At 36.7% G+C, this 13,274-nt stretch overlaps 2 protein-coding genes across 3 annotated transcripts in view; both read left to right on the top strand.

Moving 5' to 3' along the window:
• The first annotated feature begins 1,024 nt into the window (after window positions 1-1,024).
• CUNH2orf66 (chromosome unknown C2orf66 homolog) lies at window positions 1,025-3,141 on the top strand. Its single transcript, XM_037521875.2, has 3 exons — window positions 1,025-1,087; window positions 1,513-1,653; window positions 2,962-3,141. Exons 2-3 carry the CDS (start codon window positions 1,525-1,527, stop codon window positions 3,139-3,141), a joined length of 309 nt encoding a protein of 102 aa, XP_037377772.1. The 5' UTR covers window positions 1,025-1,087; window positions 1,513-1,524.
• Window positions 3,142-7,296: 4,155 nt separating this feature from the next.
• GTF3C3 (general transcription factor IIIC subunit 3) overlaps window positions 7,297-13,274 on the top strand; it is a 36,472-nt gene continuing 30,494 nt past the window's right edge. Inside the window, exons 1-4 of one of the 2 annotated variants that reach the window (XM_037523750.2) lie at window positions 7,297-7,490; window positions 8,402-8,513; window positions 10,035-10,228; window positions 12,314-12,437. In XM_037523750.2, coding sequence (XP_037379647.1) covers window positions 7,389-7,490; window positions 8,402-8,513; window positions 10,035-10,228; window positions 12,314-12,437 — 532 coding nt within the window. In that variant the 5' untranslated portion in view covers window positions 7,297-7,388. The remainder of the gene's footprint in view (window positions 7,491-8,401; window positions 8,514-10,034; window positions 10,229-12,313; window positions 12,438-13,274) is intronic. The other variant, XM_037523751.2, reaches the window with a different exon arrangement.

Genomic DNA, 13,274 nt, shown 5'->3' with positions numbered 1-13,274 from the left:
TTGTGCTAACTACTAATATGTTAGTTCAATGAAGGTAGGAACTATATTAGTCTTACCATTTTATCCTCAAATCCTAGTGTAGTACCTGGCACATAGTAGGCATTCAATGAAAGTTTGCTGAATGAATGAACAAAGGAATGAACAAATGAAGCTCATAGTGATTTACCCAAGATCAGGATGGCAAGACTGAGATCATAGCCATATATTCTCATTTCTAGTCCAGATGGCTAGCCTTGTCAACAAAGAACTTGTCCTGGATTGTCTGAATTACTGGAATCAGAGTAACTTCACAACTCATCAAGTGCAATTTCTTGACCCTACCATTTTCTCCAGAGGGCATTTATTCAACAAGGGGATGCTGTAGATATATTAATTTTTCTTTTTTCCATGAAACATGTTATCTACTTGCTTTATTTTGAAGGGATATTATGATAAACCATGCCACTATTTAAAATTTTAAAAAGCTGCTTAAGATTCTCAGAAGAAATATAAGGTATAGGTCAAAAAGAGCAAACAGATTTCCTGTTCAAAAAATGCTGTTAATTTGAAAAGCTAATACCTCCAATAGAGAATTCTATTAGGTGAGAGAATCATCATCACACCCCCAGCTACCATGTACACACTTTCTCTTAAAAGTGAAAAGAGAGAAAGCCACTTTGTGTTATGGAAGTGTCTTGTATGTTTTATAAAAGCCCACAGAATATTCAGTGGTTGGAAGAGAGGCTGCTGTATTTATAAGACAATTAGGTTCACTGTTACCCCTGAAGAAGCCTGAAGATGTGACTCTCAAGGGTCTTTGTGCCATGGATGAAAATGGAATCATTATTTTTGAACTCCCCCTGCTCACGTCAGTGACTCCCACCTGCAGATAATCTACTGATTGATTATAAGTAGCCAAGAATCACCTTGCAGATTGTAAGCAGGGTAACCAACCAGAGTCAGCCAAGACCAAACTCCTGGTAAGCTTTACTGAGTCTTTTATGTATTTCATTTCCATTTCAGATGATGCAATAGGAGAAAATCTCTTCTTACACTGCTGCAGTGTGTCTGTCTCAGATGTGTGTATAGGCACCTTTCTTTGTGTGAGGTATCTGAGTTCATTTATTTTCTTTTCCTTTTGGGGGAAAAATTATCATGCATAAATAATTTAGGACTTTTTCTTTTAAGAATTTCTCTTTCTTTGGAGATAGCAATGCAAAATTTCAAAGGTAAAAAAAGCATTTTTACAATTCTAGGTTATATTCATAATTGCTTTGCTCATCACTATATCATGATCTGATCATTATGGACTCCTTTAAGCTAGTCAATTGGATTTTGGAGACCTCATTTGCATGTGAATTTGGAAAAAGGGGACTGCAAAATGCAGGCTGCAAAAGGGGGCTGAAATGAGATGCTATTTTTTTCTTCTTTCAACAGTGTTTCATCTTTCTCTTTTGACTTTTGCCCTTCTCTCCTCTCTTTCTTTCTTGTTGACCATTGGTGGGTATATACCCCATCCATCCTTTCATCCAGCTTCATTCCATCATGCCCAAAGCATTCCTGTGGCTGTGTGTTGCCCTGTTGCTGTGTGTGCTACTTGGGCCTGTGCATGGAGCCACACTGAGAAACAAAGAGAAGTGGAAGCCACTCAACAACCCCAGAAACCGAGATCTGGTAAGATGTGCACTGCTGCAGGGGGAAACTGGCACCTCTCTGGATTGACACACACAGCACTCTGCTAGAGCACAGTGGAGAGAGATTACAAAGGACTAAGACAATTCTTCATCAGAAGCTGATGAGGGTTTTGCTTTCCTAGTGGCTGGTGTCCTATTGTTCCTGTGGCCAGCTGACATTTGTTTCTGTAAGAAGAATCAAATCTATCTTTGGAAATGAGCTTATACACACATAGCACATTACATTTGTAAATGATCTTATCTGCACTTTCACTTTATAGCTTTTATTTCTAATACATGTACAAAATCAAATGTTTTTTGTACAACTTAGATTAAACTGGTAATAAAACAGATTCCCAGGGCCTCCCTGGTGGCACAAGGGGTTAAGCACCACACTATGAAGCAATCTGCAGCCTCTGCAGCAAGAGTTCGATCCCTGGCCGGCCAGGGAGATACCCACATGGCACAGCAGACCTCTCCTGTCTCACCTACTGTTCCCCTCAGCAGTGTATTTCAATCAGTCTCCCTGTTCTGCTCCCCACGCTGTCTCTGGTGAATCCTCTGGCCAGCTCTTGTATGCATAAGTACCCCAGCTCTTGTATGCATAAATAAATAAATCTTTAAAAAAAAAAAACCAACAGATTCCCAGCCAACCAACATTTGCAAAATACACTTGCAAAAACTGAAAGTGGGCCTGCATTCTTATTAATGTATTAGGCAATATTTTCAACATTAAGTTATCTAGGAAATATAATTCAAAATATAAGTAAAAATTCTCTCTTAAATATATACCAACTAGAAGAAACATGCTATGTCAAAACATAGTTTTCCTAAAGAAAATTATATGAAAAATAGCAATGTAGGATTAGGATAATCTGGTAACACTTTGCACAGCTTCCATGTATTCATTTTCTGGAGGTAAGCTGAAAACAAAACATGTCTAAAAGGAAGACACTGAAGAAAATAATGACCGAGAGCTCTCTGTCAGTGAGAGGGGAGATCTCCCAAGATCAGATCATGAGGAGTTCAATTTAATCTCTGACTCTGGCTCTCAGAGATGGCTTTCAATGAACCCTTGGACACTGGTGCTGTGTAATAATTAATGTTCTTCTTTTAATTTCCACCAACAGTGGTGAATTACCTTCAACAAGGTAGGGTCCAAGATAGTGGAGGGGGACAGGAGAAGTAGCCAAAGCTTGTACTTTTGGATTTTCTACATTAGCCTTTAGATCAGTTGAAGGGGGAAATACTCATTGTCAATTATTTTGATGTTTATATATGGCATTGAACTTTTTTTTTCTCTCTTCAGTTTTTCAGAATCCTTCAGGAATATTTTAAGGGAAGAGGTCTTGATCTTGGCAGGTTTCCAAGTACTTTCTCCATGAATGAGAATCCCAGGCCTCTCTCTTTACAATCAGAACTTATTGCTTCTGCATTTACAGATTATGAAGAACAGAAAAATTCCTTTCCCAGTTACCTCAAAGGCTAAATGTTCCTTCTGCACACAGGTAAAACAATGTTCTCTTTATTCTCAGGATTCATTAAGACTTACAACTTACTCATAAGGAGATTTGGAAATAATTTATTTGAAAAATGATTTTATTTTCTTATGGACATAAGTCCTTGGTTAAGATGGTTCTCATCAATAATAAAGTTTGGATATGGTTCAAATATTTATTGTCTGGTTATAAAATAAAATGACATGATTTTTTAGCATAGTTTTACATTAACATAGGATTATCACTTTTAACAGGATTATTAAATATAGGCAACACCATTTACAGATATCTTTTTAAAACCAGGCCATATGCTAACTTATGTGAAAAAATCACATACAAAGAAATATATTGACTTGTACAGTTGGATTAAAAGGAGTGTGAAAGTTAAAAGAACAATTCTTTTTGGGAGAAAGTATGAAGCATATATTTGAGTTTGAATTTCTTCACCTAGAGAAAAAAGGTAGAATAGTAATAAAATGGCATTTTTCTCATAGAAAAAAGTTAGAAATTTATGTTTAAGATTTGAATGTTGTTATTTGTCAGCATTCCTATAAAAAATGTCTACCATTTAGAAAAGAATAGGTATGAAGCATGCCAAGAAAATGAATTATTAATATTGTCTAACAGATTTTTGTTCAATTGAATAGTAAAAGTAACTGAATCATAAATAAATCTCTTCCTATGAAATTGAAAGGAAGCATAACATCATTGTACTTCATTGTATTTGTGAAAAGATTTTGATTATTCTTTTAAAGTGGTAATGTTTTTTAAAAAATGGTTGTTATGCCTAACAGAAGATGAAATTTACCAAGTGACATGTGCACTTGAAAGCTGTCCTATAATGAGAAAATAAAATAGAATTTTAAAAAATATGTCAGTGAAGAGTTTCCTTAACTGTTTTTACACTTAAACCCGAGGCTAGCAAAAGCTAAAATAAATAGTTATTAGTAGTACTGTACCTAGTTTAATATGAGACATGATTGCATACAAGTTGCTTTAAGCTTCAGTTTCATCTATGAAATGCAGGTACTAATCTCTAACTCACAGACTGTATCAGAGAAATATCAGAAATACATAGTTTTGTGTGAGCATAGAATGAGGTAATGGTTAAGGGTAGAAAGCTGAGAAAGTACTCAGTTGATAGTATTGTAATATAATGGGAATTATTCAACTTTAGGAAAGAAATAAAACTGCTGATTTGGAGAATATTTCATAATTACGAGCTATCCTGTCCTGATGTCTCTGATTAGAAAATGAAGACACAAAGAGTTTTGTTGAAATATGTTGATCTTTGGGTCTTTATTTTGCTTTTTGTCTTCATTTTCTGTTTAATTATAGTATTTTCTTGTTCTTTCAGGTATCTGGCTATTTTAAAACAACAGATGAAGCTTCTCATTAGAAAAAATCAATCATGGTCATGGCTAACCTTTTCTCCCTCCACCTTTGTCAATTTGCAATGATTTTATTCACCATTTCCAAATTTACATATAAATAGCTTTATCTTTGGGACATAGGTGATTTATGTGCATGTTTTTGGAGCACTTTTTCTACTCTATAACCATAAATAGTGACCTAGAATACGGCATGTATTTGTAAGAGCTACAAAAACACCACACTGTCAAAGGAGATGATGATTTTCTCAATTACATGTTTCCTTTAAGTTTATTTTTAAACTTGTTTATGTTGTTATCAATCATAATTTTTATTCTAAAGGAATCTTGCCCCTTTTCACTGTAATTCATTATATTCAATAGAGATTTCAGTTTAAATCAAACAAGATGTATTCCCATTTTCAGCATATGATACTGGAAAGACTTCACAGCCTTAGTTTCATAAGAAGGGAGAGTAAGTGATAACTATCCACAATGAAGTGGAAAGCAAAAAAACATGGCATCCTAGAAGTTACTGGGGTCTCTGGGAGATGTTCTTTACTACTAGTCGAGGTGGACATTGTGGTATACCAAGTATCCCACCCACAAACCCCTCAAGAAAGGAGAGTAGAGATGAATGGATTGCTGCTCTTGTATAGCCAACCCTCCCGCCTACCCCCAACTTTAGCTTTGGCTGAATTATTCTGATTCTCATATTCTTGTTTGGAATAGGCACTTTTCCTGTGTTTTTCTGGAGAGCTGTTTCATTTCCCTGTGATTTTTGCCAAAGGAATGTTGCAGTAGAATGCAAACATTGGTGTGGTGTCCATGTACCACTAGTCTGTACATTCCAAATTAGTTTTCTGTGAATACTGACAATGAATAACAAAAATAAAACACGCAATGACAGATTCTGCATCTGTTTTAATGTGTTCTATTGTAATTATTTCTATGTGTGTGTGTGTTTTCCCTGGAGGGCTATTAGGTCTTTGTGAGCAGAGATGATATCTATGCCATTTTTATTTCTCTAGCACCTAGCACAATGCCTAGCAAGTGTTCAATTAAGTGCTTGTTGAGCTGAAGTAAATGTGTACCATTCTGCTATTATTTTATACAGTAATGGAAACTTTCTAATGTCAAGATTTTGTTAAACCATTCATTTTTTTAAAGATTTATTTATTTGTACATACAAGTACTGCAGTACAGGCCAGAGTTTTGGGGGGTGAGAGGTTTCACCAGAGACAGAGTGGGGAACAGAACAGGCAAATGGACCGAAATACACTGCTGAGGGGAGCAGCGGGCGAGTCAGGAGAGGTCTGCTGCGCCATGTGGGTCACCTCCCTGGCCAGGGATTAAACTTGTGCTGTAGTGGCTGTAGTGAGCTTCATAGGTTGTGTCTTAACCCCTTGTGCCACCAGGGAGGCCCCCTTTAAACCATTTAAAAGATTAAAGTTATTATTGATGAGCTGTTCCTCAAAAAATATAGCCCATTCTGAGAAGTGGTAGAGTGTAGGGAGTGTTTCACTGCTATCCATTTCCATTCAAGTGCCAGAGACTGTTTTTCCCTTTCAACACCCCCACTCTGAATGTGAACGCCTCCACAAAGGGAATAGATGGAATTCCAAGCAATTTAATTCATAAAAGTTTTGAACACAAATCATTAGGTTACAGTGGAGGGTTCACAGATTCAGCAGGTAGTGCTGTTCTCAAGATGGTTACCACTGGTGTGTCTAGAATAGGATAGGCAGAGAAATATAATCCAAGGTAAAGAATAAACCAGGGAGTTGTTGGAGTTGAAAAACAGTTCCACCCAGGGAAGGCAGTATATCATATAATTTCAAGCATGGGATTTGGAGTCAGAAATATCAGGGTTCAAACCCTGGCTCTCCAACACTAGTCCCCCTAATCCATACTTACTCATTTGCAGGTTTCTGGTACCTACAGTGAATGGTGGACCAAAAATATTATGTGCAATAAGATATTTTGAGTGACCACATTAACATAGTTTTGTTGTAGTATATTGTTATAATTGTTCTGATTTATTGTTACTGTTCCTAACTTATAAACTTAATCACAGGAAAAAACATAGTGTATAAAGGGTTTGGTACTATCTGTCTTCTCCGGCATCTAGTGGTGGTCTTGCAAGGTGTGGGCCCTGCAGACAAAGTGCCAGTGTCTGTTATACTTGCTAGATATTTGCATTTGGAATAACAACATCCGCTTTGTCTCAACATCCACAAGGATTGTTGAAAAATGTATGTTACATGCACAACACTGAGCTGTAGTAAATTGGCAACAGTGTAGAAGGAGCCCGAGGAAAGTGAATGTGAGAATTTGTGCAAGAAGGGAAAATTGATGGTGCCATTAACTGGAGGGGATGAAATTCAGAGCTAAATTAGGGGAGGACTCTAGCTTTCAACAACAACAAAGAAGTGGAAATTAAAATAAGCACACGCCAGACCCAAAGGTTAAATTAAGAAAACAAAACAAAACAAAAGAACCACTAGAGTGAAAAAACAGATTAAATTTCTAGGGCGGAAAAAAAGATTCAGAAAAGGAAACGGATTGGGGTAAATGATCTAATGAACGAAAAATTCTTCAAAGCACATCTTTTTCAAGTCCTTAATAAGCAGAATCCCTCCACCCTTTGCTGGGTCCCGCGGGCGCGGGGAGGGTGGGTCGCGGGAGGGTGGGTCGCGGGAGGGAATGGGGGAGGAGCCGGGCCTGGCGCGCCCCCGGAACCCAAGTGTAGCAGCTGCGGTGCAGGCCGAGCCGGTTTCGCGAGGACTCTGGGTCGCGTCTAGGAGGAAGTGCGTTTCCGCTTCTGCATTCCGCTTTTTGGAGCTGAGCGTCCTAACCCCGCAGACATGTCGGGGTTCAGCCCGGAGCTCATCGACTACCTGGAAGGGAGAATCTCCTTTGAGGAGTTCGAAAGGAGGCGAGAAGAGAGAAAGGCACACGAGAAGAAAGTGAGGAGATACTAGACCCGGATGCTTATCCCTGTCTTGTTGCCCTAATACGTTTAGGCAGGTGGGAGGGACCCAAATGACCCCTTTCGCTATTTGGGGGCGGGCCGAGAACTCCCAGCTGTTTCGCCCCATTCTTAACCAAAACTCTGGTTCTCACCCTTCATCTTTGTGCTTAGCTCCTTTTGATAACCTCCGCCCCCCCCCCCCCCAGCATCTGCATCCGTGGTAACCTTGTTTTTCTTTTGCCAAACAGTAAAATTTTACTTAAGGAAGGATAGTTTTAATGCAGGTTGGTTAAATTTGTAGTTGGGAGTAGAGTTTGAAATTCGAGTATCTACTAGCTAATCTTAGCTTTTCCATTAAGGCCTTTTGTGACCTTGGATGGGCAACTGTCCTGTCTTCTCACTTTTTCTGTTTCTGAATAGAGATCTGAATTCCCGTTTTTGAGAAGTCTCCCAGGAATGTGATACAGCTTTCTTGTTTGATAACAAGATCTTCACTCATATTTTTTCAAACTTTTGAAGAAATACCTAACATATCTCTTACTTATTTGAAGTTAAAGGGAAAGTAAAAAAAAAATTACACCTTTTGAAATAAGCTAGATTCTTTCCTAATTCATGTAGCTAGTATGCTCAATCTTTTTTCATTGAAAAGGTTTGGACACAATGTACAGATTAATGGAATCATCAAATTTTGTTTTTTAATTATTTTTTACAAATGACTGACTGAAAGATGAGATCTAGATCCTCCGAAATGCTCTGACAGTTATCACATTTAGATTTCACCTACTGTATATGTGTGCAGAGCTCAAGTTTTATAGAAACAAAAAATGATGCAAATGTCCCATTCCCAGTTGGACAGTGCTATGTCTGCTTTAGCTTTAGGAATCATTAATTCATATTCAATCACAGACTCTTCAAGAAAAAGGAAAGTTGGCAGTTGAAGAAAATCCAAATGACTCTGAAATTCCATCATCATCAGGAATTGACTCTACCAAATTCCAGGATAAAGATGTCAATGAAGGTATGTTAGGATCATTTGCAACCAGCATTCGATATTAAGAATACCTAATAATTGAATGAAACATTTTTTTCATTGCAGTGGCATTCTGTTGTTTATTACCTGATTTATCAGGAGCATGATGCTTGGTACATCATTCTCAATAAATTTCTTGAGTTAATGAATGTGAGGATAATTTTGGGGGAGATTTTTGTGAGAAAGTTTCAAATTAATGGTGCTATTCGAGAGCTTTTTAAGTGTCATTTAAAAAAACTGAACTCTCAGTTGTTTACTAATTCCAGACTGTACTCCCTCAAATTGTAGAAATTACTCTTCTATGTAAAGTGGCTTCTGAACCACTCCTTTAGTTTTAAAGGATAAGATAGAAATGTCAGAGTGAAAGGACAGTTGATCTATTCCTTATCTCTGCATGTCTAGATTTTGAATTTAGTTAGTGCACCAGTGCGTAAACTCACGGGATCCTAATTGATGCACTCACATGCAAATTTATTAATTTCTGGTAATTATATACCTTTTTAGTGATCAGAATACTGATAATTGTTCCTGGCATCCATTTACTGCTGTCATATTACTTGGGATGCTGAACTATCCATTAGAATGTAGCTTGGTGTATAAGATTTGACTGAAGTTGAAATTAAACTCTCTTGTCCTAAGGGGTAGAAATAGAGGCAGATTCTTTACTTTTTAAGTTACTAATCCTTTGCACAGAGAACACATTTATAGCATGAACAGAAAAGAAATAGACTTTATTACTACCTCCTTGGTCCAAGTGGGAAAGAAAGAGCAAAAAGGAGAAAAAAAAGGCAAAGTTCTTACTTTGCCAGGCAATTTGGGTAGAAAAGGGGGCCAAAGTTCTAATAACCTGTGGGTTCTTCCTTATCTGCTCTTCATCATAAGGTCTTTGAGATGCAACTGCAGTAGCAAGCATCACTTACTTGCCAGTACTGTTGCCTAACCTGCCCCTAAGAGGTGGACATCAGGCGCTTCCTAAAAAAAAGTGTGTGTGTGGGTGCAAGGGGAGGGTGTTAATTGAATTCAGTTGTAGCTCATTATGAGCTAGAATAAATGGCTTTGAGACAGATTTCTTCTTTGTTTTGTTTTTGGTAGTGTTCATTTGTCTGTATTTTACTTACAAGTTTGAGGTTGCTGGGGTAGAAATTTATGTTCTGGGCTTTCCTGGTGGTGCAAGGGTTAAGTCTCAGCACTATGAAGCAATCCGCAGCCACTGTAGCATGAGTTCGATCCCTGGCCAGGGAGCTACCCACATGGCACAGCAGAACTCTCCTGTCTCACCTGCTATACCCCTCAGCAGTGTATTTCAGGCAGTCTCCTTGTTCTGCTCCCCACTCTGTCTCTGGTGAATCCTCTCACCCCCCCACCTCTGGCCTGTACCCCAGCTCTTGTATGCATAAATAAATAAATCTTTTTTTTTTAATTTATGTTCCAAAAATATGTATTTTTCTTTTGATTACTTGAATGTTTGAAAGCTTCTTTATTTTTTCAATTTCATGGTGTCTTTCTTAGGAGAAACTTCAGATGGAGTCAGTAAGTCAGTTCACAAGGTCTTTGCTTCCATGCTTGGAGAGAATGAAGATGATGAGGAAGAAGAAGAGGAGGAGGAGGACGAGGAGGAGGAAGAAACACCTGAGCAGCCCACTGCAGGCGATGTGTTTGTATTAGAGATGGTTCTCAATCGTGAAACCAAGAAAATGATGAAAGTAAATTATTTCTTATTTTGGTATTCATAGACAGATGTGAGAAAATGACATAGTAACTGAAAAAAGAAATCTTTAAATTATATTCAGAAAACAATTCAAGCTGTATGAAAGGAAATGTGAGAAAGCTATTGTCACTAATTTCTCATCTTTCATTTTAGAGATTTATTAGCTGTAAACCTTAGTCATTACATGTATCAAAATATAGTATAGTTTTTCTGTTAAAAGGTTCCATTTTAAACCAAATAGAAAACCCAGAAATAAACCCACAGATTTATGGTCAACTAATCTTTGACAAAGGAGCACAGAATATGCACTGGAGCAAAGAAAGTTTGTTCAATAAATGGTGCTGGGAAAACTGGGTCTCTACATGCAAAAGAATGAAACTTGACTACTACCTCATACCATGCCCCAAAACCAACTCAAAATGGATTAAAGAACTAGACATAAGACCTGAAACCATAAAATATATAGAAGGAAATATAGGTGAAACACTACATGACATATACCTCAAAGACATCTTTACAGACATATCACCCAAAGCAGTGATAGTGAAGGCAAAGATAAACAGCTGAGACTACATCAAATTAAAGAGGTTCTGCACAGCAAAAGAGACAATAACCAAAACAAAGAGAAACCCCACCAACTGGGAGAAAATTTTTGCACACAATAATGATAAAGGACTGAGCACAAAAATCTACAAAGAGCTGATGAGACTCAACAAAAACAAAGAAAATAATCCAGTCAAAAAGGGGCAGAATAGCTAAAAAGAAACTTCTCCAAAGAGGAAATGCAAATGGCCAACAGGCATATGAAAAAATGTTCAACAACATTTGTAATCAGGGAAATGCAAATCAAAACATCAATGAGATACAATCTCACACCAGAGAGAATGGCACATATGAAAAAAACTAGCAACAACAAATGTTGGCGAGGATGTGGAGAAAAAGGAACTCTCCTGCACTGTTGGTGGGAGTGCAAACTGGTCCAACCACTATGGAAAGCTGTGTGGAGATTCCTCAATCTGCTCAACATGGAGCTTCCATATGATCCAGCAATTCCACTCCTAGGTATTTCCCCAAAGGAACAGAAACATTAATTCAAAAGGGCACCTGCACCCTTATTTTTATAGCAGCACTATTTACAATAGCTAAGCTTTGGAAACAACTCAAATTCCCAAAAATAGATGACTGGATCAAGAAGATGTGGTGTGTATACACAATGGAATATTACTCAGCAATCAAAAAAGATAAACTCATGCAATTTGCAGCAACATGGATGGACCTGGAAGGGATCATGCTCAGCAAAATAAGCCAGAAAGAAAAAGAAAAATACCAAATGGTCTCACTCATAGCAGGAATTTAGAAAACCTAAATAAGAGACCAGGAAAAAGAATAACTATAATAAAGAAAAAAATCAAAATCAACAAGCAGCTATAAACCAGAGGCAAACTATGGGGAGCGGGGAGGAGGTATTGGGGTCAAAATTAGGGGGGGGGGTGCAATTGTATGGGGAATATAAAAAAAAAAATTAAAAAAAGTTAGTTTGTGTTTAAATAGAAATTTAGCACTTTCAAATAAATATGTTTAGTACTTAAAAAAAAGGTTCCATTTTATAATGACATTTTTAAACTAAATTCTTTCTGGGTCTTTGGTAAATTATATCATAATAAACCTAGTGGCATAGAAATCCATTTTGCAGCATCCACTTCTCCATTTGTTGTTATTTGAATTAGTAATTTAATAATTTCTTACCACTTTGGGTATTGCTTTCTCTCTATATTTTACTGTTTTAGCATGCTTCAGACTTTCTACTGTAGGAAGTTTTTTTTTTTCCCCCGAGATGCTCTGTTTTGGAAACTATCATAGAATAATTTCTTTCTTCCCTGCAGTTGAATATTAGACTTTCTTGAAATATAAACTTTAATGTTAATGATCGTTAGAATTACAGCCATTTAGTCCAGTTCTGAATTTATAAAATTGATAAGTTTTTAACAAAAATTTCAGGTCTGTATTGATTAATATGGTAGGAATTAAAATTTAAGACATTACTGTATTTAAATCAAAATGTCGTTTTTGTTCTGTACAGGAGAAAAGGCCTCGGAGTAAACTTCCCAGAGCTCTCAGAGGCCTCATGGGTGAAGCCAACATTCGCTTTGCTCGAGGAGAACATGAGGAGGCAATATTGATGTGCATGGAAATCATAAGACAAGGTATGTTCTGTGGGATTATTGATAATATTTAATAGTCTGACTTTTCAAACAAATGGAGGCTCACTTCACTATACTTTTTTGGGCTTCCAGAGGTGGTTATATAAAAGTGATTCCCACTTTTTATATTGAGCAGGAATTATAAGAAAAAAAATTACAGAGTATATTTTAATGAAGTATTAATATTTATTGAACTCACATACTTATTTTTTGGGTTTTTTTTAATGTTTTATTTTAGGGGTTTTAGACTTTTGTAGTGTTAGTTTTTTTAAATATGTCAAAGACATATTGTTAGAACCACTTGAAGAATGTTGTTTTTTTCCTTCCATTTTACAAATCAGGTAATGCTAGGTATCTTCATCTACCTTTTGGTGAAAGACACATATTATATACCATACATCTTCCATTAAACTACAGATCTTGGACAGAGTGAAGGATATCCCAGAGTAACTTTTTGACTAAATACTTATATTTCCTATTTTACTTTCTTGATGCATTGCATTGTGTAGTTGCAATAGTGTGAACTTTTTCATTTATCTTTTCAACATTTTGGCATTTCCTTTCATTTAGAATAGGGTAATTTTAGAATTCTTATTATAAATTTCCTGGGCTAGTCACTAATTTGAGGTTACTGCTTTTTCATTTTTTATCCCAGCAGAAATAAGATTAACCAGACTTTCCCTTTCCTTCAGGATATTTTGTTTGGTTCCTACTTCCCAATACTTGTTTCTTCAGTTTATAAAAATTATTTATTTTTGACAATTACCTTTGATTTTAACCTATCATAATCTTACAGCCCCATTTTAAAAATGTTATTTCAGAAATGCAGATTAACCATTC

Source organism: Talpa occidentalis, unplaced genomic scaffold, assembly GCF_014898055.3.
Source record: "Talpa occidentalis isolate TD23 unplaced genomic scaffold, MPIMG_talOcc4v2.1 talOcc4.3, whole genome shotgun sequence".
Classification (NCBI taxonomy): Eukaryota; Metazoa; Chordata; class Mammalia; order Eulipotyphla; family Talpidae; genus Talpa; species Talpa occidentalis.
This window is presented reverse-complemented; position numbering and strand designations above follow the sequence as displayed.